The 27788-nt window shown below is 56.8% G+C and overlaps 1 protein-coding gene across 4 annotated transcripts; it reads left to right on the top strand.

The window, feature by feature from the left end:
* Positions 1-157: 157 nt before the first annotated feature.
* Positions 158-27788, top strand: KLHL26 (kelch like family member 26). Of its 4 annotated transcripts, none has more exons than XM_036848260.1 (3): positions 158-312; positions 22599-22781; positions 24974-27788. In XM_036848260.1, the coding sequence occupies exons 1-3, from the start codon at positions 236-238 to the stop codon at positions 26553-26555; spliced, it is 1842 nt and encodes a 613-aa protein (XP_036704155.1). In that variant the 5' UTR covers positions 158-235; the 3' UTR covers positions 26556-27788. The 4 variants fall into 4 exon arrangements, with proteins under 4 accessions (XP_036704155.1, XP_036704158.1, XP_036704156.1 ...); XM_036848261.1 differs by having other exon boundaries at positions 241-312; positions 22381-22781; positions 24974-27766; XM_036848262.1 differs by having other exon boundaries at positions 270-312; positions 22356-22781; positions 24974-27766.

Below are 27788 nucleotides of genomic sequence, written 5' to 3'. Positions count from 1 at the left end.
CCAGGCCCCACCCCGCCTCCAGCTGAACCGGCACTTGCCTTTGCCCGCCCCGCCCATCCGCAGACCCCGCCCCCTCGCGGCCCAGGACCCGCTTCCTCCTCAGACCCGGCCCCGCCCCTCGCCTAGGGCCCCGCCCCTCCTCAGAGCAGGCCCCTCCCCACCCCCCGAGACTTAGTCTCCCGGGCCGGCGCGCGCGGTTCCCGTCACTAGCACGCGCGGTGGCGGCGGCGGGAAGATGGCGGCGTCCGGTGGCGGTGGTGGCGCTGGTGGCGGCGGCTTCGGCGCGGGCCCGGGCCCCGAGCGCCCGAACAGGTGAGAACCAGCCCACAGGGTGGGCCTGCACCTGCCCCGGGGCTGGAGTGACCTAAGGGGAGTCCTGGAGGAGCGGCCTGGGCAGACTCGAGGATTTTTACGGGGGCTGCGGACTTTAGGTGGCTATGGAGTACTGAGGGGACTGAGGGCTGTTCACGGGGCATCCGAAGGCGGGTTGGGGGCCCCAGGGCCTCCAGGCGTCTGCATGCGGCCCTAGGGGCCTGAGAGTGCTTTGAGGGGTGTGGAGATCTGAAGGGAAACCCAGGGGCTCCTGACTGTGATGTGGCCATGGGGAAACTGGGGATGCCAAGGGGTCTGGGAGGCAGGGAGGTCCTGAGCAGGGGCCATAGAAGGTCTTGAGGTTGTTGAGGCTGTCTGGGCTACTCTGAGGAGGGGCTGAGGGGAATTTGGAGGGCTGAGGCCCACGGCTTCTTGGAGAGTGCTGAAGGACCCTGAGGTTTCTAAAGGTGGTCCTGAGGACAGGCTGAGGGGACCTGGGAGGGATGAGGACTGTAGAAGGTTGGGAGTAGGAGGCTCAAGTGAACCCAAGGGCCTGAAAGAGGCCTGAGGGACCTGGGAGAACCTGAGAGAGGGAGCTGAGGGGCCCTGGGGGTCCCAGTGAGTCCTGATTGGCAGGGAGAGGTCTTGGGGTCCCAGGGGTCCTGAGGGGCTAGAGTGGGTCTTGGGAAGCCTGAAGATGGTGAGAGAGCGCTGAAGGTTTAAAAAATACATGAGAACGGTCCGTCCTTGTGGCTCCTCCCTACGAGCCCCATGGGGTGTAAATCCCATTCACCCCCAGGGCAAAGAACTTGAAGCAAGGTCTTGCCCTCAGATCAAGGTGGAAGAATTCACCCCTTTTGGTCTGAGAGAGGCCCCCTTTCCCTTTGGACAAGTCCTGAGACTGGTTGTTTGAACCGAAGAATTGGCATAGCAATTGAAGGTATTTTTATGCATTGTTCTGGGTTCTCAGAGGGAAAGAACACCTGCCTTAGGATGTAAGACCTCCCTCCCTCTTCCCATTGCACAAGGCCAGAGTAGTCTAGACCCTCTCATCCCGGTCCCCCAGGACAGTCTGCTACCCTTGGCTGGCCAAGGAAGAAATTCGGACTTTTTCTTGCTGGTGAGCTTATGGGAGCAAATAATTTCCGTCAGCGTGATAAATGATGAAATGGTCAATACTCGTGTGCCTCAGAAAGGCCTGAGGGTCCGGGTGCATGAGTTGGGCTTTGGAGGCCTGTAGTGGGGAGCAAAGAGAGATCAGGGGATTTGGGAAGACATGCAGGGCGTAGAGTGGACAGGATTTGGTGACCAGTAGGAGGTGGCATGTAAGGGACAGTGAACCCTAGTCCCTGCTTTGAGCCCTGGCTACGGATAACCAGGAAGAATGAGGTATAATTCGTTACATGCTATACAATTCACTCATTTTAGCTGAACAGTTCACTGAGTTTTTTGGAGTTTTTTGTTTTTTTGGCTGCACCGGGTCTTAGTTGTGGCACACAGGATCTTCGTTGCCGCATGCGGGATCTTTTAGTTGCAGCAGGTGGGCTTTTGCGGCATGCGGGATCTAGTTCCCTGACCAGGGATTGAACCCTGACCCCCTGCATTGGGAGCACGGAGTCTTAACCACTGGACCACCAGGGAAGTCTCCTCACTGAGTTTTAATAAATTTATAGAGTTATGTACCCATTAACACAATCCAGGTTTTCAGAACGTGTCCATCACCACAATGAATTCCTTCAAGCCCGTTGCAGTCAACCCTTCTCCCACCCCTGGCCTCAGGCACACTCTGATCTGCTTTCGCTCTCTGTAGTTTTGTCTTTTTAGAAATTTTACATGAATGGAATCATATAATATGTGGCTTCTTGTGTCTGGCTTCTGTCCCTTAACAGAATATTTTTGAAGTTTCATCTGTGTTGTCACAAGTATCAGAAGTTCGTTCTTTTTCACTGCTGCCTACTACTCCATTATATGGATGGACACAATTTGTTTATCCATTTACTGGTTGATGGACATTTGGGTTGTTTCCATTTTGACAATTGCAGATAAAGTTGCTGTGAACATCTGGGTATGCGTCTTTGTGTGGACATGTACTTTCATCCTCTTGGGTAAATACCTAGGAGTGGAATGACTGGGTCCTATGGTAGGTGTAGGTTTAAGTTTTTTCTCTTTTTTTCAAATGAGAAAATGGATCTTTTATTTATTTGTATTTAAACTTATAAACCAGCCAGTCAAACTGGGACTATTATTATCATGATGTGGCAAAATACAAAACATCTTTCTACAAATACTAGAGTGATGAACAAATTAGGGGTTGTAATAAAACAGAGCAAAAGAGGCAGAGGAAATCAATGACGCACACTGTAGCGTAACCCTTCGCCTTAGCAATTGAGGTTCTTAACAAGCAGGGCCTCCCCATCCCAGAAAATATAAAAAATTGTTCATTGAATCTTTGTACTTTTGCTTCCTATTTTTTTTAATAAATTTATTTACTTATTTATTTATTTTTGGCTGTGGTGGGTCTTTGTTGCTGCGCGTGGGCTTTCTCTAGTTCCAGCGAGCGGCGTCTACTCTTCATTCGGTACACAGGCTTCTCATTGTGGTGGCTTCTCTTTTTGAGGAGCACAGGCTCTAGGCACGCGGGCTTCAGTAGCTGTGGCATGCGGGCTCAGTAGTTGTGGCTCGCAGGCTCTAGAGCGCAGGCTCAGTAGTTGTGGCGCACAGCCTTAGTTGCTCCGCGGCCTGTGGGATCTTCCCGGACCAGGGCTCGAACCCGTTTCCCCTGCATTGGCAGGCGGATTCTTAACCACTGCGCCACTAGGGAAGTCCCTACTCATCTACTTTCTGTCTCTATAAATTTACCTCTTTTTTTTTTGGCCTCACCACGCGACTATGCAACGTATTAGTGGAAGCACAGAGTCCTAACCACTGGACTGCCAGGGAATTCCCTAAATTTACCTGTTTTATAAATAGAATCATACCATATGTGACCTTTAGTGTCTGGCTTCTTTCACTCCATATTAATATTTTCGAGGTTCATCCACAATGTAATGTGTGTCAACACTTCATTTCTTTTTATGGCTACATAACATTCCATTGTGTGGACATACCACGTTTTCTTTATTCGTTCACCAGCTGAAGGACATTTAGGTTGGTTCTACCTTTTGGCTGTTTTGGATAATGCTCCTATAAACATGCATGTACAAGTTTTTGTCTGAACACCTGTGTTCAGTTCTTAGGGGTATATACCAGGAGCAGAATTGCTGGGTCCTATGGCTGTTGTGTGTCCTTGAACATGCAGTCACCACCCAACACTACTTGGTGTGTTTATTAGTGGAAATGCCTTGAGGGTAGAGAGCACGTCTGTCTCGTGTAGTCTTGGTCTTGTATGCCTGGAGCACAGGCAGCCCAGAGGAAAGAAGTGTTCAAGAAATGTGGCTGGGGGACTTCCCTGGTGTTCTGTCCAGTGGGTAAGACTCTGCGGTACCAATGCAGGGGCCCGGTTTTGATCCCTGGCTGGGGAACTAGATCCTGCATGCATGCCACAACTGAGTCTGCATGCCGCAGCTAAGAAGTCTGCATGCCGCAACTAAGAAGTCTACAAGCCGCAACTAAGACCTGGAGCAGCCAAAAAAAAAAAAAAAGGAAATATGGCTGGGAGGGAGGGATGGATGAATGAAGTGTGGGAAAGCTCTCTAGGGCTTGTAGTCTGGCTGGTAGGAAGTCCCTTCTAGGTGGTCAGGTCTGTCCCTTGCCTTCTCGGGGAGACTTGTGGGCCTGCCAGGGACCGGGGGGGAGGCTGGCCCTGTCTGTGAGGCTGGTTTTCCAGCCTTCCAGGTGGTGCCTGCATCTGCCTTTTTGTCCCATGAAGGGTTTTGTCATTTGGCCAGGGGTGGGGGTGGTTCCTGTCTTCCCCTTGGCCCTTCCAACGGTCCCACAACTTGAAAAACTGTCCTTAGGAAGGACTGTGTTCCCCCAGCCGCCCCCAGCATTATATAACTTGTTTGTTCCAACTTCACTTTTCTGCAACCAAGGGGGAAAAAAGAAAGAGAAAAGCTTATTCTCCTTCCTTCCTATCTCGAGGGATCAACAAAAAACCCGTTGCCTCGTAGAGATGGTCGTTAATGACCAAGCCGAACCTCTGGGATGGACAGAGCATGGCTGCCCTGGCTGGGCGCTTGCTGAGGGGAGGTGGGGTCCTAGCTGCAGGCTCACTCACACAAAAGAAACTTGTTCTGCAGCAGGCCCCCTCTCAGCTCCACCTCAGGCCCTTGAGGGGGTCCAGGCTCCTGGAGAGAGAGGAGGTTTACAGTGTGTTGTGAGGGGGTGGAGGAACTCTCCCAGGAGTCGCACCTCCCCAGCTAAAATTCCATTGCTGTGAGGTACCTGGCCTGCCTAGTTCTGGAGGAACCTTCTCACCACGAAGTTTCTTCAGACATTGGGCCTTTGGCATCCTCTCTTCACCGCCCATCTTTCCTAAAGGTGTCTGGATGGGGCCCAGTCTCATTGATTCACACTGCTTCTTGGGGGGTGAGGCAGGAGTATCTGGGTGAGGGGCATGCCAGTCATAGGTGTTTCTCTGGGAAGTCGTGACTGGGACACAGTGTGAGTGGGTTTGGCACAGTTCAGCTGAGGCGTCTGCTTCTGGCTTGGTGGCCTTTGCTTGTTTAAACTTTCTTAACAAGCCCTCTCTGGCTGCACCCTAGGTTGTCTCCACTAATCCCTGAGGCTCTGGAAGAGTCCAGCCCCCCAACTCCTGCGTGAAAGACTGGGCAATGATTTGGCCTTCTGAGAAGTTTCTTGTTCCTTTGGCCTCATCCTCTCTTCAGCTGAGAGGGAGAGACAGGAATTTGACCCTTCAGAGACAGGAACTCAACTCCTCCTAGGAATTCTGGGAGATCTGGTGGCATCAGGCACCTCATCAGACCCACATGCTTGTTGCATGCCTTGGGCACATCTGCAACCCTCTGTGTGTTAGTCTTCATCCAGGAAGTGGGACCCCAGACCCACTGGGCAGGGTAGCTGGGAAGAAGCAAACTAGGGTGAGGGTATGCTCAGAGGGTGCCCAGCATGTTGCACACGTGTGTGTGTGAGTGTGGAAGTGGCAATGTTGCCCTGCGGTCCTGAAGCTGTTAGCATTCTGTCCGCTGTGCCTACGTGGACCAAGAAGGGATCATGGGGTGTTTGGCAGGTCTTGCTAATGAGCCAATGTGGCAGGTTGGGAAGAGAAAGTTGGTATCTTAGTCTGTTTGGGCTGCCATAACAGAATACCATAGACTGGGTGGCTTATAAACAGCAGAAATTTAGTTCTTGAAGTTCTGGAGGTTGAGAAGTCCAAAATCAAGGCGCCGACAGATTTGGTGTCTGGAGAGGCCACTTCCTGGTTCATAGACACGGCCTCCTTGCTGAGTCCTCACATAGTGGAAGGGTCTAGGGAGCTCTCTGGGGTCTCTTTTATAAGGGCACTAATTCCATTCATGAGGGCCCCATCCTCATGACCTAATCACCTCCCAAAGGCCCTGCCCTCTAATACCATCACATTAGGGAATAGGTCTCAATGTGTGAATTTTGGGGGGATACAAGCATTCATTCTGTGGTTGTCAGCTTGAGCAGTTCAGAGGATGGTAGTATCATTACTTGGTGGCCATGAGAGGGACAGTGGCAGGGCCAGTGGGAGAATGGAACATGTCAAGTCTGAGCTGCTTCTGCAGCATTGAGAGGACAGATGCTGCCATGTGAGCCTGGCACCTAGGAACAGAGTGTAGAGCATGAGCTGGTGGGTCTTGGCAGAGTATTGGGGTGGGGCAGTTGAGTCTGGGGTGAGCTGGAGAAAGTGCTGGGCAGAGGTGCTCGGGGCCTGGGTCACACAGCCCAGCTCCTCTGGGAGTGAGGCGCCCCATTCCTCACCTTCTCACCAGTAGGGTCCCTTGAGCTCACGATGTGAAATTGCTCTGAAAACTGCACACTTCGCCCTGAATTGTGCAGCCTGATTGTCTCATAGCTGAACCACTTCCATCCAGTAGCTGCAACCCCCCGGGGATGGCCTTCTTGTCAGCCATAGTTATGGGGTAGAAAGGCTTTATTAGCCTCTGCTATCATTGCGCCATCTCTAGGGGGTAGATGTAGTGTGTCATCGCACTTTCCTTAACTGGTTATGTTTTATTGCCGATCCTCACGGGAGAGCTCAGAGGGGCCAGGTTGGAGGTTTGCACCTGCCTCCCCCCCAGACACTTTAAAAGTGGGGCTTCTCTGCACTCCTGCCCTTTGGTCTTGGGGCATGTTTCAGACTTAGGGTTGAAGGCCCTGGAGAAGGGGGAGGAGGGAGGGTGACTTCTCGGCATCCCCAGCTCCTTCCTCTTGTGGATGGGACTCATTTGACACCTTTCTCTTCCCCTGGCGATTGTCGGTGGTCTCATGCCTCCTGTGTGCCTGCCGCTGTGCTTGGTGTTGGGCATATGGGGCCCCCGGACAGATGGGCCGTGCCTGTGTGGGACACTTATGTGCCAGCAAGTGAAACAATTGGGCCGTCATTTCCCCACGGTTGCCATAAAATGTCCCGAGGCTGAGTTGGAGGTTCCTGCCTTCTCTGGAAGGTTCTGAGAGTCTCCTTACAGATGAGGTTGAGCAGAGTCTAAAGGTTAGTGCCATCAGCTTGGGGGAAGGGAGTCTCGGGAGGTGGCCTGTTTTCTGGGTACAGGCAAGTGGCATGTGCAGGTTCTGGAGGGGGAGGAGCCTGGCTTTTTAGGGGTCCAGAGGGCAGAGAGGAGCTGGAGAGGGTGAGAGGGAGGAGTGGGGAGACTGGGGGCTGGTGCAGGGTTTGGGTGAGGGGGCACCTGGGTCAGATTCGTGTTTTGGAAGGATCCCTCTGGCAGGAGATGAGGGGCCCTGGGCTGAGGCGGGGGCGTGGAGATGGTGAGGCGGGCATGGGTTTGGGGAAGATTCAAGGTTGAACCTGTGTGACGTGCTGACCCATGGTGGCAGCCAGGTTGGGAGTCACCAGCTCTCAGGTTTCTGCCGTGGACCAAAGAGTGAGTGCTGGTGGAGGACGCGTCAGGCAGGAGGATGAGGCCCCACTTGGCTTGAGAGGCTCTGCTGCCTGAGAGCATCCAGTGGGGACAGGGAGCAGACATGGACATCTGGCCTGGAGGGCTCAAGGTCCCCCCCTCTGTTCTGGAAAGTCCTCATGCCTCTCCTTGCTCGAGGGTCCCTGGTCTTCTAACAACCAGGACCTCGTCCTTCCCAGTTCGATTCCTGCCTCTCCTCTCTGACCTCCTTGAGAGCACTCACCACATGCACACTTATTTGCTCTCTCTTCCTTTAATCTATTGGCACACTGTGTTGCTTCCACCTTTGAGCCACATCCCCGTCCAGCCCCTTCTTCCACCTCCACCTCATCCTGGCTCTGAGTTGCCATCAACTCTTGCCCTCCTGGCTGCTGTCCCCCCACCTCCAGTTGGCGGGACCCTCCCAAGGCAGGCATCAGACCAGGCCGTCCCTTGCCTGACACCTGCCGGGGGCTTCCTCACTCTCAGAACAGTCTCAGAACAAAATTCACTTCTCCACATGATCCCCTTGTCCCCCACGGCGAGGCCCTGCCCGCCCACGGGCCCCCGTGCTTCCACAGCCCACATCTCCAACAGCAGGCTGGTGCCCCTCCTGGGCCTCGTGAGCTCACCCTCCCTCGGCTGGGGTGACCTGTCCCAGAGCTTTGCACAATTCCTGTGTTGCCTCCTTGGGGCCTGGCCACTCTGTCCACCATGACTCCCCCCATCTGCCCCTCTTCGTCCTCTGCCCCAGGCTCATGGTCCATTCTGTGTTCTTAAGGATCTGTGTCCCCTAGAATGTGTGCTCCCCACACGCAGGGCTTCACTGTGGAGGCTCTGATACAGTCTAGCGGATATTCTACATACAATCTACGATGGATTTGCAGGAGGAGCTGGCCTGACTGGGAGGCTTCTGGAACGGCCCTCCACGGCCAGCCGAGCAAGGGTCACTCCTCTTCTCCTGATTTTTGTTAATGGCAGGGTCCGGGTAGAGAAACAGACTCACAGGTGTGTTGTCAGTGAGTCAGCCCCGTTAGAGAGAAGCCAGTGAGCAGTACCCTTTTGCACGCGCTCCATTTAGTTCACGGACAGGATCTTAGCGCTGTGTTGGAGACGGGGAAAGGACCAGCCGCGCTCCCTGTCCAGCTGCCTGCCGGGGGAAGTGGGGGCTGGGGCCCGCTGGGTCCCCACCGGGCCGACCCGCCCTCCTCCTGTGGTAGCCGCTCCGCAGCTGTGCAGACGGGCTCTTAACACTTGTTAACCCCGAGTCTCCAGTCCCTTCCTCCTCCCCGCCCCTTTCCCATTTCCCTTCAGAGAGGGCTGCTCAGGATTCACAGAACTCATCCCCCATGGCTATGAGAGCGTTTCCCTAACATTCCTTGGTGGAGTGGGTTTTGGGGCGCATCCAGCGTGATTTCAGACCCCTCGCCGAGCAGCCCTGCTGCTGAGCTCTTCCCGCAGACCACCTCGCTGCACACTGAAAATACTGTGATTCGGGAGGAAGTAACCGGCACCTTTGGGGAATCGCAGACCTTTCCTATGAGGGAAGCAGCTTCCGGAATTGAACACGCTCAGCCTGGAGGAAATCTTGAGGGGTGGACCTTTGGGCTTTTAAAGGCCTCAAGGGGGGGGTCACCCGAGGAGGATCAAGGATCGAGGCCGAAGACGTTTTCTGACGCCACAACTGCGAAATTCCACAGGGGTCAAAGACAGGATCCTAGCAGGAGCGGGCTGGGCTGGGCTGGGCTGGGCTGGGCTGGGCTGGGCTGGGCTGGATATCCGGACAGCTCGCCTCTCAGAGGGATGTTAGAATTTGAAGCAGTCTGCCGGAGGAAGCAGGAGCAGGGAGACGTGATCACTCAGAATCTTCCATGACTGTAGCTGAGAGTGGGACATTCTCCCGAGGGAGGGTTTGGGGGGGGTGACAAAATGCCCGTGAAGCAACAGTCATGTAGGGGAGCCCCGCTGCAGACCCCCGAGGCAGCCTCAACTTGGAAAACTTCCAGGACTATAGTTAAAGTCATAACTGTGTGCTGGCTTGGTGAAGTCTGGTTGATCCTAGGAGGGCTTCTCTTGCTCTCTCTCTTTTTTCCCCACCTCTGTCGTGCAAGGGGTAATGGCAGCCTGTGGGCCGTAAGGCAGGGAGACTGGGAACACACAAATGTTTGCTCCACGTGAGTCACTTGCAGAAACTCTGGGTGGTGTTTTCCTTGCCGAGGCTGATGGCATTGGGCTGCCCTGCAGCTCCAGCCTTAGGCGTGCTTCCAGTATTTTAGCGTTTAGAGTTGCTGAACTTTCACAGTAGGGGGCATGGGTAGCTTGCTGACCTTTCACAGGCAGATGGCTGGGCTGTCTCTTTACGGGCAGGCGGGGCTCGGGCTGGGTCTGGTCATCACCCACTCGCCTGCAGATCAACCAGTGAGGCTTCCTCGTCCGCATTCCCAGGGTAGGAAGCCAGTGTGCATTGCAGGGAGAGGTGGTAGCTGGAGAAGTATTAACTCCACAGTGGTTTTTCGAGAGGCTCATCCAGAATTCGAGCCCCGGATCAGAGGCTTCTGACATTGAAGGCCCCTTTTGGTTACGAGAGCCAGAAACTCAACTCGACTCACTGCCTTCAGTTAAAAAATAAAAGTTCATCGTTCACATAAAAAATAAGTTCAGGGAGAATTCCAGTTTTTAAATTCATTAAATTCAGAGCTCAGATGATTCCTCTGCAACCTGTGACTCCCGTCTCTTAGCTCTTGGCTGGGCAAGGTAACCTCACCTTGCTCCCCATCATCCCAGCAACCCTAAGGGGAAGGGAAGTTTCCATCCTGGTGGCTCCAGCAAAAGTCCCAGGGAAGGTTTTGGTTGGATCGAATGGGTCACACTCCCTATCCTGGGATCAATCAGCATGGCTGGGGGCCTGGGAGGCTCTGGTTGGCCAGGCTGGGTTATGAATTCTCCCTTTTCAGCCCAGGGGTGGGTCTCCTGATCCTTACCACTGGGGCTGAGAGTGAAGGAGGTTCCCTGAGGAAAACAGGGGGCCCTTAACAGAAGAAGGAAGGGATGTTGGCACCCCCTAAAATGAAGATATTCATGAGAGGCCCCTTTTGATGCCTAAGTTTGTGCTGCTGTTGGAAGGTCCTCGCTGAGCCATACCCATACTGTGTCTGCCTGCATATGGCCTAGCACCACTGGGCATGAGCGCATGCCATTTGGTGGAACTGTCCCTTTCAGAACCTCAATACCTGCCCTGCCAGGGGAGGCAGCTGGGCTGGGTCCTGAAATGCTGGCATTTGCAATGCTGGATTCTCAACAGGGTTTCCGAGTGGTGTTCTGGGGCCATGCAGTCATGTGCCTACTTGCCTAATTTGTAGAGTGAAGGGGTTTTGCTCATTCAAGTGGCCCCATCTCCAAGCTCAGTGCAGCAGGGATAATGTGGGGGGATGGGCTCTTACTGGGATCAGCCTCTTGTCAGTGGGTGGGAACAAAACAGGCGAAGCTTCACCCTGAGACCTGCTTATTAGTCGCCCTTGCTGCCCCTGGCATTGGGGCCCTGGCTGGGCTTTGAGGGGTCACGGAGGCTGTGGGGAACACTGGCTGGGCCATGAGGGCAAGGGAGGTCATGGGGGAGACCTTCTACTTCGAGAAGGCTTGGAAGGGAAAGTGATGGAGGAGCGTGGAAGAGCTAGTGGGCTTGAGAGTGCGGCATAGGGAGGAGGGGTGGAGGTGGGGGGCAGAAGGAGTTGGCCCTTCAACCTGGGGAATAGCATGAGTAAAGTGTGGAGGCCAGACATCCCAGAGAGGAGCCTGCCAAGGGCTTCCTGGTTCAGCCCAGTCAGAGGATAACATACCTAGTCCCAGGACTTGGACCAGGAGGTTGCGTGGAGCGGGTAACAGAGCAGATATATGCAGCAGATACCTGCAACAAGCAGAGATATGAGTCAGGCCCCAGCCACTGCTGCCACCTAGCAGCCATCCACCTGCCACCTCACTCATCCTATCCATCCATCCATCCATCCATCCTTCCATCCGTCTGTCCATCTATCCATCCTTCCATCCACCCACTCTTCCATCCAACCATCCATCCGTCTGTCCCATCTGTCTATTCATCTATTCATCTACCCTATCACCCATTGTCCATCCATCCATCCATCATCCATCTACCCATCTATTCATCCATTCATCCACCCACCCACTCAGCCATCCAGCCATTTAATCAACAAGTGTGACTGAGCTCTGAGTACATGCTGGGCATGGTGCCAGGTGCTGGAACACAGCAGGAGACAGAACCCACCCTGCCCTGCTTGGTGAGGCTCCTGTTGCAGCTTCGAGGAGACAGGTTGGAAACAGACGGATGGTTTACCAGGTGGAGCGATGGGCAGGCAAGACAAATAGAGCTGGGTTGGGGTCGGAGAGGTGTGGAGGCCTGGGTGGGGCTTTCCCACTGTGACCTGGCAGAATGGCGTTACCTCCCTCATAACGGGGGGTTAGTGGGATAGTCCACACCCTTGCCCTGGCTGCCACTGAGGAGCCACATCCTGCCCTACTTGCTGTCCAGCTCCACGTCCACCTCCTGGCTTGGCCTTCCTGGTGAGTGGTCTCAGCTCTGCCAGCCTCAGTCTCCCCGTCTGCATCATGGAGGTGATCAGGGGGCCCATCCACCTGGGGCTACAGAGAGGCTGACACTGGCCAGGCCTCTTACATGCTGTGTGGCCTTGGGTGGATGCCTGAACCTCTCTGTGCCTCAATGTCCCTATCTGTAAAATGGTGACGATAGTGGTATACCCCTCTCCAGGCTGCCCACTGAGAGGCGAGCTGGGAACCAGGTTGGCACTGCCCCGGGCCCACAGTCTTGCATGGAGTGGGTGCTCACTTGCCAGGGTGGGGAGAGGTGGGGGTACGTGGAGGCAGAGAGCTTGCTGATGATGAGGGAAGGAGGGTCTGGGTGTCCCCCTTCTGTCTTCCTAGACTTGAGAAGTTTCTGGAGTTGGCAGGTCTGGGACTGGGGAAGTGCTGCCTACAGGGTCCTCTTGTCCATCAGCAGTGTCCAGATCCTCACGCATCCTGGGCTCCCTGGGGCACCAGTCAGAGGCTGGGGTGAGGGCAGAGAGCCTGGGCAAGAGGTCACGGCTGGGCTTCAGGGGCACTGGGCTCACTGTGGTCCCTGAAGAGCAACACTGTCGGAGAGCCACAGGTGGCTTAGGCAGGAGAGTGATGGACTTTGATATCATTGTTGCCTTCTGCTTGTGGGAGGGTGGGCCATACCTGTAGAGTTCTTGGCTGTAACCCAGTGAGTATTGCGGGAGTGGGGGAATTCACGCGGCTTGTCCCTGTCTCAGAAGGGCGGGATGACGGAGCTGACCGGTGGTTCCACTTGCCTTGAGTGGAACCAGCACTGAGCGAGGCTGTCCGGCACCAGGCTCTGTGTGCGCAGGATCCCAGCCAGGCTTTGGGGATGGCTGGTGGGGTCTCATTGTGAGGCTGGTGACTTGTGGGGCCAGGCACACCCCTGCCTCTACTCCCGGCCCCTAGGAATTTGCTCCTGTCACCTCTCTGGGTCCTTGGGAGGAGTCATGATGGTTCTTTTGAGGTGGACGTGGGTTCTAGATCCTGTCTGCCTTCCCTACCACCCTCTGGACCCTGAGCCTCCCTGGCTGTCACGTGGGGGTTCTCAGGAGCCACCAGTCCCGGGTGCCGGCAGGTTGCATGGTTCCCTCCCGCCGGTACTCCCCAGCACCCAGCACCGCCTCTCTTCTGTCACCCTGTCACTGCACTGCAGGCACAGACAGGCAGGAGCCAAGGACATACGTGTGGGGGGTGACCCTGCCTGGTGATGCCCTGAAGATGAGGTGGGCAAGTGTGGCCTGGCGCCCCTTTGCAGGGCTCAGGGAGAGCGTCTCTGTGGGCGACGTGCTCCCAGGGTGGGCTCACAGTGGGCCCTAGATGTGTCCATGGCCCAGCTCTTGGAGGAGGCAGAGCAGGTGGGAAGGAGTGGATGAGGCTCTGCCCCTGCCTGGCGGCCTGGCTCACCTGGCCTCCCATGGGGTGCGCAGATCCACCTTGGCACTGGGCATCCTGATTTAAATTATCGCAGAAGATGTAGGAAGTAACCAGTATGATGACCAGGAGGGAGAAATAAAACAATTCAGCTGATGCTGTGGGAAGAGCCCAGGCTTAGGGGCACATGGGATCTGGGGCCCTGGCCAGATTTTCTTCTCTCTCTCTCTCTCTCTCTCTCTCTGGGTCTCTGTCCCTTCTCTATGGGTCTCTGTGCCCCCCAGTCTCTCTCAGTGGTTTGGCCTCCAGGCCTGCTGGGACCCTGCTCTGAGGACCTTCATCTGCTCCTGGGTTCCACACTTGTCCACACAGGAGCCCTGCTCTTTCATCTGCTCCCCAGAGCGCCCAGGAATCAAGCCCTGTGAGAGGACTGCAGGCATCTCAGAAGGAGCTGCCCCTTACCGTGGGGCTGCGGCTGTCTGGGGGTGAGGAGGGCGGAGCCGGCCTGGGGTGAGCAGCCCCAGGAGAGAGCGTGCTGACGTGAGCATGGGGGCTGCTGGCCAGCCGGAGCATTTGAGGGCTACTGCCAGGTGCCAAAACATGGTGACTCCATCCTTTGGGCTGGGAGCACAGTACCCAGAGCTGTGAAATACTGTGGTAACCACAGCAACAGTGGCTTGGGGTGTCTGCCTTTGTGGGACATCTGGGACCTTGGCTCAGACGCACCTTTGATCCATGGAGCTGCGTGCCTGGAAGGCAGAGCAGTGGCCTTGGCAGAGTCAGCAGGCTGTAGTAGAGCGGGAAGTGGGAGCCAGTACTGGAGCTGCCTGCAGCCATGGGGTGGGGGCCATGCTGGGCCTCAGTTTCTCCATCTTTTTTTTAAATAAATCTATTTATTTATTTTTGGCTGCCTTGGGTCATCGTTGCTGTGTAGCCTTTCTCTAGTTGTGGTGAGCAGGGGCTACTCTTCATTGTGGCGTGTGGGCTTCTCATTGTGGTGGCTTCTCTTGTTGCGGAGCAAGGGCTCTAGGCGTGCGGGCTTCAGTAGTTGTGTCACTCAGGCTCTAGAGCGCAGGCTCAGTAGTTCTGGCACATGGGCTTAGTTGCTGCGCGGCACGTGGGATCTTCCCGGACCAAGGAATCGAACCCATGTCCCCTGCATTGGCAGGTGGATTCTTAACCACTGCACCACCAGGCAAGTCCAGTTTCTCCATCTTGAAGGGGACACTTGCTGCACTGACCTCCTGGGCTGGCCAGGGATTCATGAAGTTCTTTGTGAAGGGCTGTGCCCAGCATGTGCTCTGTCAGTGAGCCTGCTTTGTGAAGGGTCTGAGGCGGGCAGGAAGGGGAAGCCAGAGAAGCTTCCAGTGTGGCTGGATAGGAGGCAGTGGTTGGTGGTGTGGGAAATAGGACAGAGAGGTGACCAGCGGGCTGCCGGCACTTCTCCATCTGCAGCTAGAGAGCCCCATCCCCATCCCCCAACCTCTGTTCCCCCCCCCGCCCTGGGTCTCTGTCCCCCTCTCTCTGGGTCTCTGTCCCCCTCTCTCTGGGTCTCTGTCCCCCCTCTCTGGGTCTCTTTCTCTCTCTCTGGGTCTCTCTCCTCCTCTCTGGGTCTCTGTCTCCCTTTGTCCCCCCTTGTGTCTTCCCTGCTGATGCACCCAGGACCCTAAGGCGGAGTGGCCTGGAGCTCCCTGGTACTGCATCAGCCGGGGTGTGAGCCAACCAGCTGCGCTGCGCTGCTGTGCTCCATCGAGCCACATGGACAATAAAACCAAAATTGGCTTTGAAAGTGGAAGTGCTCTCTGTTTTGAGGGGAAGTGAGGGAATTTGCATGTCAGAACAGTATGTTAAAGGGGCAATACCGTCAGAGTCTGTTCTGGCCTGAGTTTTGGGCTCCATGTGGGGGTGGGAAAGGAGTTTACAAAACCCCAAAGAAATGTTTCCATGAAATTCTTTCTTGGTCTTGCCTTTTCCCATTTTTTTTTTTTTGGACATTCCAGTGAAAAGAACTTTCCGGGGCTTCATATCTCTCCTGTGGGCTTGGGAAACCGACAGTGGAGACCAGGGCCAGCAGCCGGGCGAGGGCAGGCCACCTCCTGTGGCTGTCCCTCACTAGGCCATCCTGCCTTGGGTCCCCCCGAAGCAGGCCCTGAGGCAAGGACTCTAGCCCCTGGTGTATTTGGGGGGTGACCCCATGAAGGATGGGGGGCAGGAAGGAGTCCCCACAGGGGGCGCCAGCAAGGATCCAGCGACAGCATGGGCAATGGGCTCAGCAGGCTGGGGACGCCTGGAGGTTGTGGGGATCCTGCCACAGGTGGGCATATACCCCACCTAGTCCCACTGGCTGTCAGCCCCTGTGCAGGGACATCCAGAGGGAGGCAACAGCTGTGTCCCCGTGTCCAGCACGGGACTGCACATGGCTGGGGGTGCCTGATGACAGTGCTAGAGAGACACAGCGCGGAGGTTGGGGTCAGGACAGCGGGGGGCACATGGTCAGAGGCCAGGTCCAGGCTGAGGGTGCAGCTGGGGAGGCAGTGAGTGGCCTCCAGAGACGCCCTGACCCGGCTGCTGACGCATTGGCTCCGATGACTCAGCGCGGGTGACCGTGGCTTGGGTGGCCGTCTGGAGACTCGGACTAGCTCAAGGGCTGCCGCTGCCGCCTTCCTGGGGGCCCGGGGCCCCGCCTCGCCAGCCGCCCCCTGTCTGGGCCGGCCTGAGTAATGGGTCCTTCCCTTAGTCATCGGTCCCAGGCCCCGGCCCTCCCTCTTCCTCCTGCCCACCTCCGCCCAGCCAAGCCTGCTTCTCTGTCTAGGCTGGGGACTCTGGCCCTTGCCGGCTTCCTCCCTCCTTCCTTGAGTTCCCCAGAGGCTGTGAGGTGTGTGTGGGGTAGCGGTGGGGGCTTCAGAGACAGTTGTCCCACTGGTGAGATGGGAGGAGGAAACCAGCCTTGTGAGGTGCCGTGAGCCTTGCTGGAGGCACGAGGAGGAGCGCCTGGGACAGGATGAGACATGTGCAGAAAGGGGCCGTTTCCTACCCCCTTGGTGCAACTTGGGCTCCACACCCTGTAAGCAGAAATGCTATGGGCTTTGTAGGGGTTCCTGGGCCGGGGTGTCCTAACTCCTGCAGAGGAGCGTTTTAATGCTTAGAGTATGCACGGCCTCCGTGCTCGGCTGGAGGGCAGCCCTTTGTACCCCCTTAAAGGGTGTTTAGCTTGTTTCCCATCTTCAGCCCCCAGAAATGGTATTTGGTAAATATCCTCACACATCTCTCAACTTGCACATGTGAGTACATCTCAGGTAAATCCCAAAAGCAGACTTGCTAGGTCAAGGATGTGAGCCTTTAGAATTTTGCTAGGTCTGCCAAACTGCCTGCCTGGGAGTTGTCCCTCTTTGCATTCCTGCTGGGAATGGACAAGAGCGTCTGCTGCCAGATGGCCCACCCCATGACTCTGCCCACCTGAGGGGTGAAGCCAGTCCTTTGGCAAGCACACTTCCCTTATCATGAGCGAGGCTGAGTCTTAGGTCTCTCCAGCCAGCTGTGCTTCCTTTCCTAGGAACCGTCAGCCCACATCCTTCTGTGACATTGCTGGCTTTGTATTGATTTCTTGGTGCTCTTTATATATGGAGGACCACAGTAAATATATGTCCAGGGACCAAGCAGCCCCAGGATGAAGTTGCCTCTGGTGTGAGATCTTTCTTCTGGTGAAAACATGCATAGGCACGCCATTCCCCAGAGCTCAGAGGAAGCACAGGAAATCCTCCCAGCTTGCCTCACACTCTCAGAGGAACTTCTAAGAAAAAACTGAGGCCAGCTAAAAGCAAAATGTCAAAGGCTGGGTTGGGGGAATATACAAAATCTGTGAGGTGAGGTGTCCACAGAGAGGCCAGCTAGGCTCACTTGACACCTGCCGTGGGCTGGTGCTCTGTGGGTGGTTCCAAGCTTCAAGTTCCCAAGCACTTGGCCCCATTCAAAGGCATACGAGTGGCTTGTATGGTTGGTGGCAGGATGTAGCCCCCCACTGGGCCTTGCCAGCCCAAAGTGAAGCTGGGGGAAGTGGGTCTGTGGTCCCTCATTTCCCAGGAGGTGATGGGGGCCGGGGAGCCTCATGGCAGCTCTGTGACGTCTGCTCCTCCCTTCCCCTCCCCACCTTTTTAAAAAATTTTGGCAGCGCTGCACAGCATGTGGGATCTTAGTTCCCAACCAGGGATCGAACCCATGCCCCCTGCAGTGGAAGCGTGGAGTCTTAACCACTGGACCACCAGGGCAGTCCTGCCTGCCCCATTTGAGAGCTGAGAAAATGAAGACCCAGAGGACCGGGCAACATGCCTTAGTCACACAGCTGGCAGATAGCAGGGCAGCCGCGGAATCCTGCCCTCTGCTCCTCACACCAGGTGCCGGAGCCTGGAGCAGCAAGGGCCGTGGTGCAGTCCGGGCAGTCTTTCCGGAGTGGGTCTGGCCAAGATTCACCTCCCAGGCTTTGGGTCCCGGCCCAACCCTCCAGACACTCTGCTCAGGGCCAGGATCCAGGCTTGGATGACTCTAGGGGATCCTGGTGATGCAAGTGGCGCACAGGTGCTGTCTGCGTGTCACCTCCTCACACCCCGCAGCCCCTGCTGTGCTGAGTGGCATCTGCGGAGAGCAGCACTGCCACCCCCGGGGCTACCCAGACTGGCCAAGTCTACGTCTGTGTCTGCATCTTAACACGGTCCCTGGTTTGAGACACACCTCTTCTCTGCCCCCTGGTCCTGGGAGGGAGGTTCCAAGGGGTCACACCAGCCGTCCCTGATCCCAGGCCACTGTGCTGCACAGGGAAGGTGGAGCACCTGGCCCCAGGCAGGAGGGGGCCCATCTTGGGAGGGGAGGTGGCTCTGCACAGGGACGGCCGTTCGTGGGAGTCGGGCCTTAGGGCCAACACCCAGGATGCAGCCAAGCCCTCTGCTCCCAGGCTGGGCATCAGTGTCTAACCTCAGGGGTGGCAGAGCTGGGAGGAGAAGCCGGGGACACCCCCACTTTTTCTGGCCTCTGCACCTCTCTGCTCCCAGCTCCTGTCTCCTCCCCCTGAGACATTCACAGCTTCGATGTGAAGCCAGTTCTGGATGATGTGACCGCTTTGGGTCCCCATTTCCCGGACTGTGTGCCTGACGAGGGCAGGTCTGCTCTGTCTCATTCATGCTGTGTCCTCCCACCCATGAGAAACAGACAAGGGGCTGACAAAAAAGCCCATGAGGAGAGTGGGGGAGTGGGGGATGGATCTGAGCACCTCAAGGGTCCTTGGAGGCTCATGTGGGATGTGGCTTTGGCTCGGCGGTCCAGAGGCCCGTCACAGGGTGTCGCCGAGAGGACACAGCAAGACCCTGTCCCTGGAGATGTCCTGGCAGGGCCTGTATGGCTGAGGGCAGCCCTGGCCAGTGGGTGGGTACAGTTTGAGACCTTCTGAATCCTGAGGGTCCAATGACATTCTCTTCGTGATCTTCAGAACATGGGTCAGGTGGGGTTCTTGGGAAACCAAAAGAGCAGAGACTCGGATCCGAGCAGTGACCCAGTCAGGAAGGATGGGCTGGATGCAGCAGCACTGGCTGCTTCCTGCCTGGGAGAGGAGGGGGGCGTGTGAGGTGGGCATCCCCTCCACCTGGTGGGGAGAGGCGACTCGGCCAAGCTAGAGACTCAGGGTCCTCCTGGGTCCCTTTCCTTCCCTCCCTCCACGGTCTGCACACCCAGCCTCTGGGACAAACCCAGGATCTGGCTACCGACACCACTGGCGTCCCAGTATCACCAGCTCAGATGACCACAGCGCTGGGCTCTGAATCACATGTGTTCCTGCCTCCCAGAGACAGGATGGTTTTCCGCTAAGCACAGGTGGTGTCCCCCTGCCACGTCCCCTGTCCCCCCGCCATGTCCCCACACCTTCGGAACCCTGAGCATCTCGCAGGCCTGCAGGCAGTGCCCAGGGCCCTGCAGCCCCTCTGCCCATTGGATGGTTTACCCCTTTTCCCGAGGCTCTGCAGAAGGGCCGCTGAGGTGGGCGGCCTGTGCCAGTCGGGGACCTCCCGTCAGCAGCGACTGTGTGTCTTGTGCCCGACGTCAGCTCTTTTACCCCTGGTTGTGTTTTGGGAGCCGGTGGGCAGTAGGAGTCGAGGAGCCTTCTTTCTCTTCCTGCTTTCTTGGAAAGACCAGTGCCCACATTCCTGGCCCTCATTTGTGGGCAGGCATCAGTCCCAGGAATGGGAAAGCAAGTTCCAGAGAGCCGGAGGCCATGGGGAGAGAGCAGAGGGCTGGGGAGGATGGCCTTTGCCTGGGGTGGGGTGGGGGCTGAGAGAGTCCTGGGAAGGCTCTTGACCCCATGGAGGCTGATGGGCATTGCCCCCTTCTGTTGTGTTTGGAGGAGGAAGTGATATATTAGGGGCTCCTAAACTCATTTATCGATGCATTTCTTTTTTTTTTTTAATTTTTAAAAATTAATTAATTAATTAATTTATGGCTGTGTTGGGTCTTCGTTTCTGTGCGAGGGCTTTCTCTAGTTGTGGCAAGCGGGGGCCACTCTTCATCGCGGTGCGCGGGCCTCTCACTATCGTGGCCTCTCTTGTTGCGGAGCACAGGCCTCTCTTGTTGCGGAGCACAGGCCTCTCTTGTTGCGGAGCACAGGCTCCAGGCACGCAGGCTCAGTAATTGTGGCTCACGGGCCTAGTTGCTCCGCAGCATGTGGGATCCTCCCAGACCAGGGCTCGAACCCGTGTCCCCTGCATTGGCAGGCAGATTCTCAACCACTGCGCCACCAGGGAAGCCCTATCGATGCATGTCTACAAAAGTTTTCTGAGATGAAACAGCAAAGGGGACGGGCTGGGGAGGGGGTAGGGGATGAGGGGAAGCGAGTGGGGGTGATAGGGGCTGGGCCACAGAGGACCTTGTATGCTGTGAGGCCCTGGAGGTCATGGCAGGGTTTTGCCCAGGACCTGAGAAGGCTCAGATGTCCTTGAGTTTTGTTTTGTTTTTGAGGTGAAAGTCATATAACATAAAATTCACCATTTTAAAGTATATAATTCAGTGGCATTTAGTGGTTTTACAATGTCGTGCAACTATCATCTCTGTTTAGTTCCAGAACGTTTTCATCACCCCAAAGGGAATCCTGTACCCTCAGGCGGTCACTCCACACACCCACTCCCCCAGCCCCTGGCAACCACTAATCTGCTTTCTGTCTCTGTGGATTTCTGGACATTTCATATAAATGGAATCATGCAACACGTGGCCTTTCGTGTCTGGCGGCTTTCACTAAGCCTGATGTCTTCAAGTTTCTTCCATGTTGTAGCATGACTCAGCTTCATTCTTTTTTTATGACTGAGTAATATTCCATTGTATGCATACACCATGTTTTGTTTATCCATTCATCCACTGATGGGCATTTGGGTTATTTCCACCCCTCTCCTTTTCAAAACTTTATTTTTATTCCAAGGCAACCTTTGCTTTGTGCATCCTCATTTTGAGGTGCAGGAATCTGTTTTACTTATCACATCCCCAGCTAACTGCCCCCGTAGGTAAATCCATCTTAGGGCAGTTATTCTTGGTTTTACGGCTTCCTTACATTGGTGACAGGAAGATCCCATGCAACCTGCTGTTTCCTGGACCCGGGTTCAGTCCTCCTGTGTCCTCTTACAGCTCTGGGGCTGCGGACAAACTGCTCAGCGTGTCCCTGAAAGGTAGGACTGACAGGCGTTTCCCCTCGACTGTGTGTCCACCGAGTGCAGCCAGAGCGAAATTCTTCTGTAAACGGCCAGGGTGACTTTATGGTCGTGTGGCTGCCCTCCCCTGGGGTACAGGGCACAAGAGGCATGCTGGCTGGTGTCAGAGTGGCTAGACCTTGAAGGTCAGCACCTGCTGGAGGTGGCTCTCCCTCTCCCACGGTGAGAAGCTGGCCCGTGGCACCCCCAACCCCGGGGCTTAGTGCCACCCGGGAGGCTGCAGGTTTCGAGTTCCTCCTTCAGACTTGTGCTGGAGCTCTGTGCTGGCAACTAATCCCACCCTACCTCCTGCAGGGGAGAGAAGAGGGGCTTACTCGTGGGGATGGCTCACTGGGGCACAGGGGACAGTGAGGTGACATGGAGAGTCCTATACCTTAAAATGAGCACTCAGTAGGCACAGGTCATTTTATTTTTTATTATTTATTTATTTATTTTTGGCTGTGTTGGGTCTTCGTTGCTGTGCGCGGGCTTTCTCTAGTTGTGGCGAGCAGGGGCTACTCTTCGTTGTGGTGCGCGGGCTTCTCATTGCGGTGGCTTCTCTTGTTGCGGAGCATGGGCTCTAGGCATGCAGGCTTCAGTATTGTGGCTCGTGGGCTCTAGAGCGAGGGCTCAGTAGTTGTGGCACATGGGCTTAGTTGCTCCTTGGCATGTGGGATCGTCCCGGACCAGGGCTCAAACCTGCATCGGCAGGCAGATTCCTAACGTCCCCAAATCCAGAATAAAAATAGAAGCGGCCCACGAGCCGCAATACTGCACCACCAGGGAAGCCCCGGCACAGGTCATTTTAGAATGAAAGCTAATGAAATAAATTTTTAAAGAGGAGAAGGTTGGAAGCAACCCAAAGGTTCATAGATGGGTGAACAGATAAAGGAATTATGGTGTGTCCACACAGGGGAATATTACTCGGCTAGAAAAAGGAATGAAGCGTTGACACACGCTACAACATGGATGAAACTTGAAGGCATCAGGCTGAGTGAAAGAAGCCAGATACAAAAGACCGCATGTTGCATGATTCCATTTACATGAAACATCAAAACAGGCAAATCCATAGTTACAGGAAGCAGATTAGTGGTTGCCAGGGGCTGGGGGAGGGGGATTGGGGGGGGGTGACTGGTAATGGGTATGGGTCTTCTTTCACAGTGCTGAAATGTTCTGGAACTAGATAGAGGTGATGGTTGCATAACATTGTGAGTGGATTTTATGCCACTGAATTGTACAGTTTAAAATGATGAATGTTATGTGAATCTCATCTCAAATACAAAAAAAAGGGATGCGGGAGCCTCTGCAGGTCCTGCATCAAACCCATTTCACAGGTGGCAAATGGAGGCTGGAGAGGCGCATCCACTGCCACGGCCAGTCAGTGGGCAGGTGGAAGACACCATTGGGACCCAGGCCTGGTTTCCACTTCTCTGGGGCTGGTTCTGGCAATTTTGCCTCCACCCGGGGCAGCTTCAGAGCCCTGCCAAGCCTGCCCAGGGACCAGACGGCCCTGAGGCCTGTGAGCCACCTGCCCACCTCTGCTCTCCCGCAGCATGGCCGACAAGAACGGGGCCCTCAAGTGTACCTTCTCGGCCCCGGGCCACAGCGCCAGCCTCCTGCAGGGCCTCGCTGCCCTCCGCGCCCAGGGCCGACTCCTGGATGTCGTGCTCACCGTCAACCGAGAGACCTTTCACGCGCACAAGGTGGTCCTGGCCGCCTGCAGCGACTACTTCAGGTGAGCGTGGGCCCCCAGGGGCAGGGTGGAGGGTGCCGCCCTTCTAAGAGGGAAGATCTCAGGGCTGGGCATCTAGACGGGGATGGCTCTGAGGGAAAATGGCTGGGGTTAGCCCATCTTTGGGTTTGGAGAGAAGTCCAGTAAACCTGCAGGTTTTTCCAGGTTTGCTACTTATTCACACTTGTGGGGGACACTGAGCAGACAAGCAGAGCATGCCTGGGGGACAGAGGTGGGTGCCCGATTAGCAGCTTCTGCCCTGCCAAGGTGGCAGGGCTCCATCAGGTTTTCATTCTAAGTCTTTATTTGATGCCTGCATGTGCCAGGCGCTGTTCTAGGCCTTGGGGATTTAGCAGGGATAAGACAGGCATGAGCTCTGCCCACATGGCACCTGTGCTCAGGCTGAGGGATGGGAGGGACACCTGCTCGGCAGCCCTTGTGTGTGCCAGGCTCTGTCCAAGGCCCCACGTGATGAGTGAGGCCTTGCTGGGTGTACCGGTCTCTCTACCCTGAAGGCCCTTTCCTGAAAGCTCCTTCCCTGTGCCTGGCTGAGCAGGGGAGCGAGGGCCCCACGGAGCAGGGCTGGGGGCCATTCTCATCAGCTGGGGGCTGTCACAGGCTGGGGACAGTCTCCCTCATTCCCTTAGTGACCAGCTGGCAAGCTTCCTCCTGACACCAGAGAGAGCTGGGGTGCCGCCCTGGGGGTGCTTCTTCAGCCCCACTTTGCCAGGGGTGGCCGAAGCGTTCCCACCTGCCATCCCAGGTGCCCGTCTCGGGCTGCATGTTCCTCGCAGCTGGGGTGCCTTGCCTGGTGCGCCCCCTGGCTGCCCGCCCCACGGGCTCAGAGGGGCCATTCTGGGGAGTTGGAGCAGCCAAGCCATCTGGGGCGCCGCTTCTATTTTTGTTCTGGATTTGGGGACGGGCGGGCTGGCCCAGCCAGAACTGCCCTTTAAAGGCTCCTCTGTGCTGGCACTGCAGTTGGTGAGGCCTTAAAAGGCAATGCTCCCTCCCGTCACCGTCACCGTGATTGCTTCTGCCTTCGATGGGCTGACGGGACTCGCGGGGACAAGAAGGGGCAGGGTCCAGGGGGCTGGTAGAGCACTGCGGTGGAGGGTTGGGCGGTTGTTAGTGGCCCCACGGCAGCACCAGGTTCAGCTGTCCCTCCTCTGGGGCCTGAGCTGGGCCCACTGGGTGTGCGACTAGGGGACGGGCATCTGTCGGGCAATGTCGGGAAGTTCTTTCCCCTCAGACGGCTGTCACAGATGTGTGCTGATGGTAGTTATAGTTATGATGAAATGCCAGCTTGCCCCAAGCTGGAGCACATGCTATCTTCTAGAACCTGCCATGAACCCTGAGCAGGCACTGGGGTTCTCACCCCTCTTCCTGGTGGGGGGGCCCTCAAAGGCCATGGGGAGCTGTGACCCAGGGCCTACGTCTCTCAGCAGCGCTCACGTTAGCGCTGCTTCTCAGAGCAGGATAGCAGGCTGACAGAGCTGGGGTTACTTGCTGCTGGGGGCCAGGCCTCACGACGGGCTGGTGTTCCTTTGGGCCATTCTCAGGGGGCTTTCCTGACCACGTAAGCCTCTGGAGATGGCAGGGACCCTAGCACAGCCCCCTGATTGGGCACTCTGACCTGGGCACCCTCACCCCTCCCCAACCCATGTGACAGTGACCCAGGCTGGGGAAGGTGGAGCCAGCTGCCCATGTGAGGGGCTGGGCTCTGTGGACTACAGTGCCTAGTGCCCTTGGGGGTCCCTGCCTTGTCTCCTGAACTTGCCACCGGCGTGGTCGTCTAGGGCTGGGTGTTAAGGTGGGGCTGGAGACCTGTCCCCAGAGCCAGAGCCAAAGCCAAGGTTTGGTCTTCTCTTGCACAGCCGCACCAGCCCCGCAGCGAGCAGCCCCTGGTCCCCGCCCTTTGAGCCAGCTGGGCCCCAGCACCGCACCCCTCTGGGTGAGGCCAGGCAGGGCTCCACCTAGGGGGGCAGAGTGGGGAGTTGCTGCTTGTAGGAAGACGCATGGCTAGGGGTGGATTAAAAATCTTTCTTTTCCTTTTTGCCTGTCTTTAATGAGCATCCGGCCTGCTTTCCCCTGGCCAGCCGTGCCCTGCTCGCAGTGTCCCGGGGCCAGGCCATGCTCGGGCAGCCACAGTGCCCCTTGGCTGCCCTGAGCCCACATGCTGTGTTTCTGACCTTCAGGGCCATGTTCACGGGCGGCATGAGGGAGACGAGCCAGGACGTTATTGAGCTGAAGGGCGTGTCGGCCCGCGGCCTGCGGCACATCATCGACTTCGCCTACAGTGCCGAGGTGACACTGGACCTGGACTGCGTGCAGGACGTGCTGGGTGCAGCCGTGTTCCTGCAGATGCTGCCCGTGGTGGAGCTGTGTGAGGAGTTCCTCAAGGCCGCCATGAGCGTGGAGACCTGCCTCAACATCGGCCACATGGCCACCACCTTCAGCCTGGCCTCGCTCAAGGAATCGGTGGACACCTTCACCTTCCGGCACTTCCTGCAGATTGCTGAGGAGGAGGACTTCCTGCACCTGCCACTGGAGCGCCTCGTCTTCTTCCTGAAGAGCAACCGGCTGCAGAGCTGCGCCGAGATTGACCTGTTCCGTGTGGCCGTCCGCTGGCTGCAGCACGACCCCGCCCGGCGGCTGCGCGCCAGCCACGTGCTCTGCCACATCCGCTTCCCGCTCATGCGGTCCTCAGACCTGGTGGACAGCGTGCAGACGCTGGACATCATGGTGGAGGACGTGCTGTGCCGCCAGTACCTGCTGGAGGCCTTCAACTACCAGGTGCTCCCCTTCCGGCAGCATGAGATGCAGTCGCCACGCACAGCCGTGCGCTCGGACGTGCCCTCGCTGGTTGCCTTTGGCGGCACGCCCTACACCGACAGCGACCGCTCGGTCAGCAGCAAGGTGTACCAGCTGCCCGAGCCGGGGGCCCGCCACTTCCGTGAGCTGACGGAGATGGAGGTGGGCTGCAGCCACACGTGCGTGGCCGTGCTGGACAACTTCGTGTATGTGGCCGGGGGTCAGCACCTGCAGTACCGCAGTGGCGAGGGCGCCGTGGACTCCTGCTACCGCTACGACCCCCACCTGAACCGCTGGCTGCGCCTGCAGGCCATGCAGGAGAGCCGAATCCAGTTCCAGTTGAACGTGCTGTGCGGCATGGTATACGCCACGGGCGGCCGCAACCGGGCCGGCAGCCTGGCCTCAGTTGAGAGGTACTGCCCGCGGCGCAACGAGTGGGGCTATGCCTGCTCACTGAAGCGCCGCACGTGGGGCCATGCGGGTGCCTCGTCTGGGGGCCGCCTCTACATCTCGGGCGGCTATGGCATTTCGGTGGAGGACAAGAAGGCCCTGCATTGCTACGACCCCGAGACCGACCAGTGGGAGTTCAAGGCTCCCATGAGCGAGCCCCGAGTGCTCCACGCCATGGTGGGCGCCGGCGGCCGCATCTACGCCCTTGGCGGCCGCATGGACCACGTTGACCGCTGCTTCGACGTGCTGGCCGTGGAGTACTACGTGCCCGAGACGGACCAGTGGACCAGTGTGAGCCCCATGCGGGCCGGACAGTCAGAGGCCGGCTGCTGCCTGCTGGACAGGAAGATCTACATCGTTGGAGGCTACAACTGGCGTCTCAACAATGTGACAGGCATCGTGCAGGTGTACAACACTGAGACGGACGAGTGGGAGCGCGACCTGCACTTCCCGGAGTCCTTTGCGGGCATCGCCTGTGCCCCTGTCCTGCTGCCCCGGGCCAGGACCAGGAGGTAGCTCCCCGGACCCCGGTTCCTGGCCTGGCCGCCTGCTGTTTCTGCGAGGGGCTTGGCGGGTGCACGTCTGGGCGGGGAACTTCGAATCCCCACCCCCGCGGGCTGGTCTTGCATAAGGCACCCTCCTCACCCTCCTTCCTTCCTGAAGCAGATTCTGCCTCTGTGCCCGGTGGGGGAGGCTGCCAGCAACAAGGCTGACGTGGCAGCAAACTCACACCCAAGGCGGTTTCCTCACCCACCTTGAGTTCTCGCTGGATGGCTGGCGGGCGGGAATCGGGGTCTCCTTTGGGGCGTTGTGGTGTGGCTTTGCCCCACTTCTCTCCCCTCCCCCTGCCCAGAGGTCTGAGATATTCAGATGCAAACTCGTTCACAGTTGATCCCCAAATTCCCCCCAACCCCCATGAGTTGCATGTGTCCTTTTTTAAATAAACACACCCCAGATCTCTGTAACATACGGACCTCCAGGAGCAGGAGAAGCGGCTGGCAAGTACCTGGCTTGGGTTGGCCAGAAGGGCACGTTTCCGCCTCCCCAAGAAGCCTGAGCTGCTGGGCAGGAGGGAGCCGGCACTCATTTCCATTCCTGGCCTGGGTCTTAGCACCTTCACGGTGTTCTATCATCTGCTTTCAGGAGGAAGAAAAACACAGCCAGCTCCCAGAGACGGTCCTTACGGGCATCAGGCCTTCCCCTTTGGCCCTGGGTGATGTGTGGGGCCTTAGTAACCACGGGCTGGCTCTCCTCCTCCCTGTCCCTGTCCCGTGAATGAAAGGGGACGCCTGCTTCAGAATCTCACAGTGCGTCTGCTTTCCACAGGCCTGTCCCGTGCTTTTTATTTCTCCCCCTCTTTCCAGCCCTCTGCTCCCCCCAACCCTGTGTTCAGGTTGACATGCCACAGGGCCTGTGCCCACCCTGCGTGGGAAGTCAGGTGGGCCGTGAGGCCTCTGCCTTCAAGGGCTTTGCGGCATCTCCAGCCACATTTGTTTTGTTGTCTAAACCTCAAAACCATTTTTTTTGTTGTTGTTCTCTTTTGCTTTTTTTTTAAGAGGCCAGCACCACTGTCTTATAAATGAGATTTGTCCTCTCGGGGCAACTTAAAGTGTCTCTTCTGCTGCTAATGGACGATTGATGTCGTGTCTCTGTGACCCACTCGCCATGTAAAGAATTAACCTCATACCTTAGCAGACGTCGTCTCCTAATATTTTCCTTTTATTTAATAAAAATGTTATGGTAAAAAGA

The sequence above is a fragment of the Balaenoptera musculus genome, chromosome 3 (assembly GCF_009873245.2).
Source record: "Balaenoptera musculus isolate JJ_BM4_2016_0621 chromosome 3, mBalMus1.pri.v3, whole genome shotgun sequence".
In the NCBI taxonomy this organism is placed as follows: domain Eukaryota; kingdom Metazoa; phylum Chordata; class Mammalia; order Artiodactyla; family Balaenopteridae; genus Balaenoptera; species Balaenoptera musculus.
The sequence above is the reverse complement of the archived record's forward strand: the minus strand, read 5'-3'. Positions and strand labels throughout refer to the sequence as shown.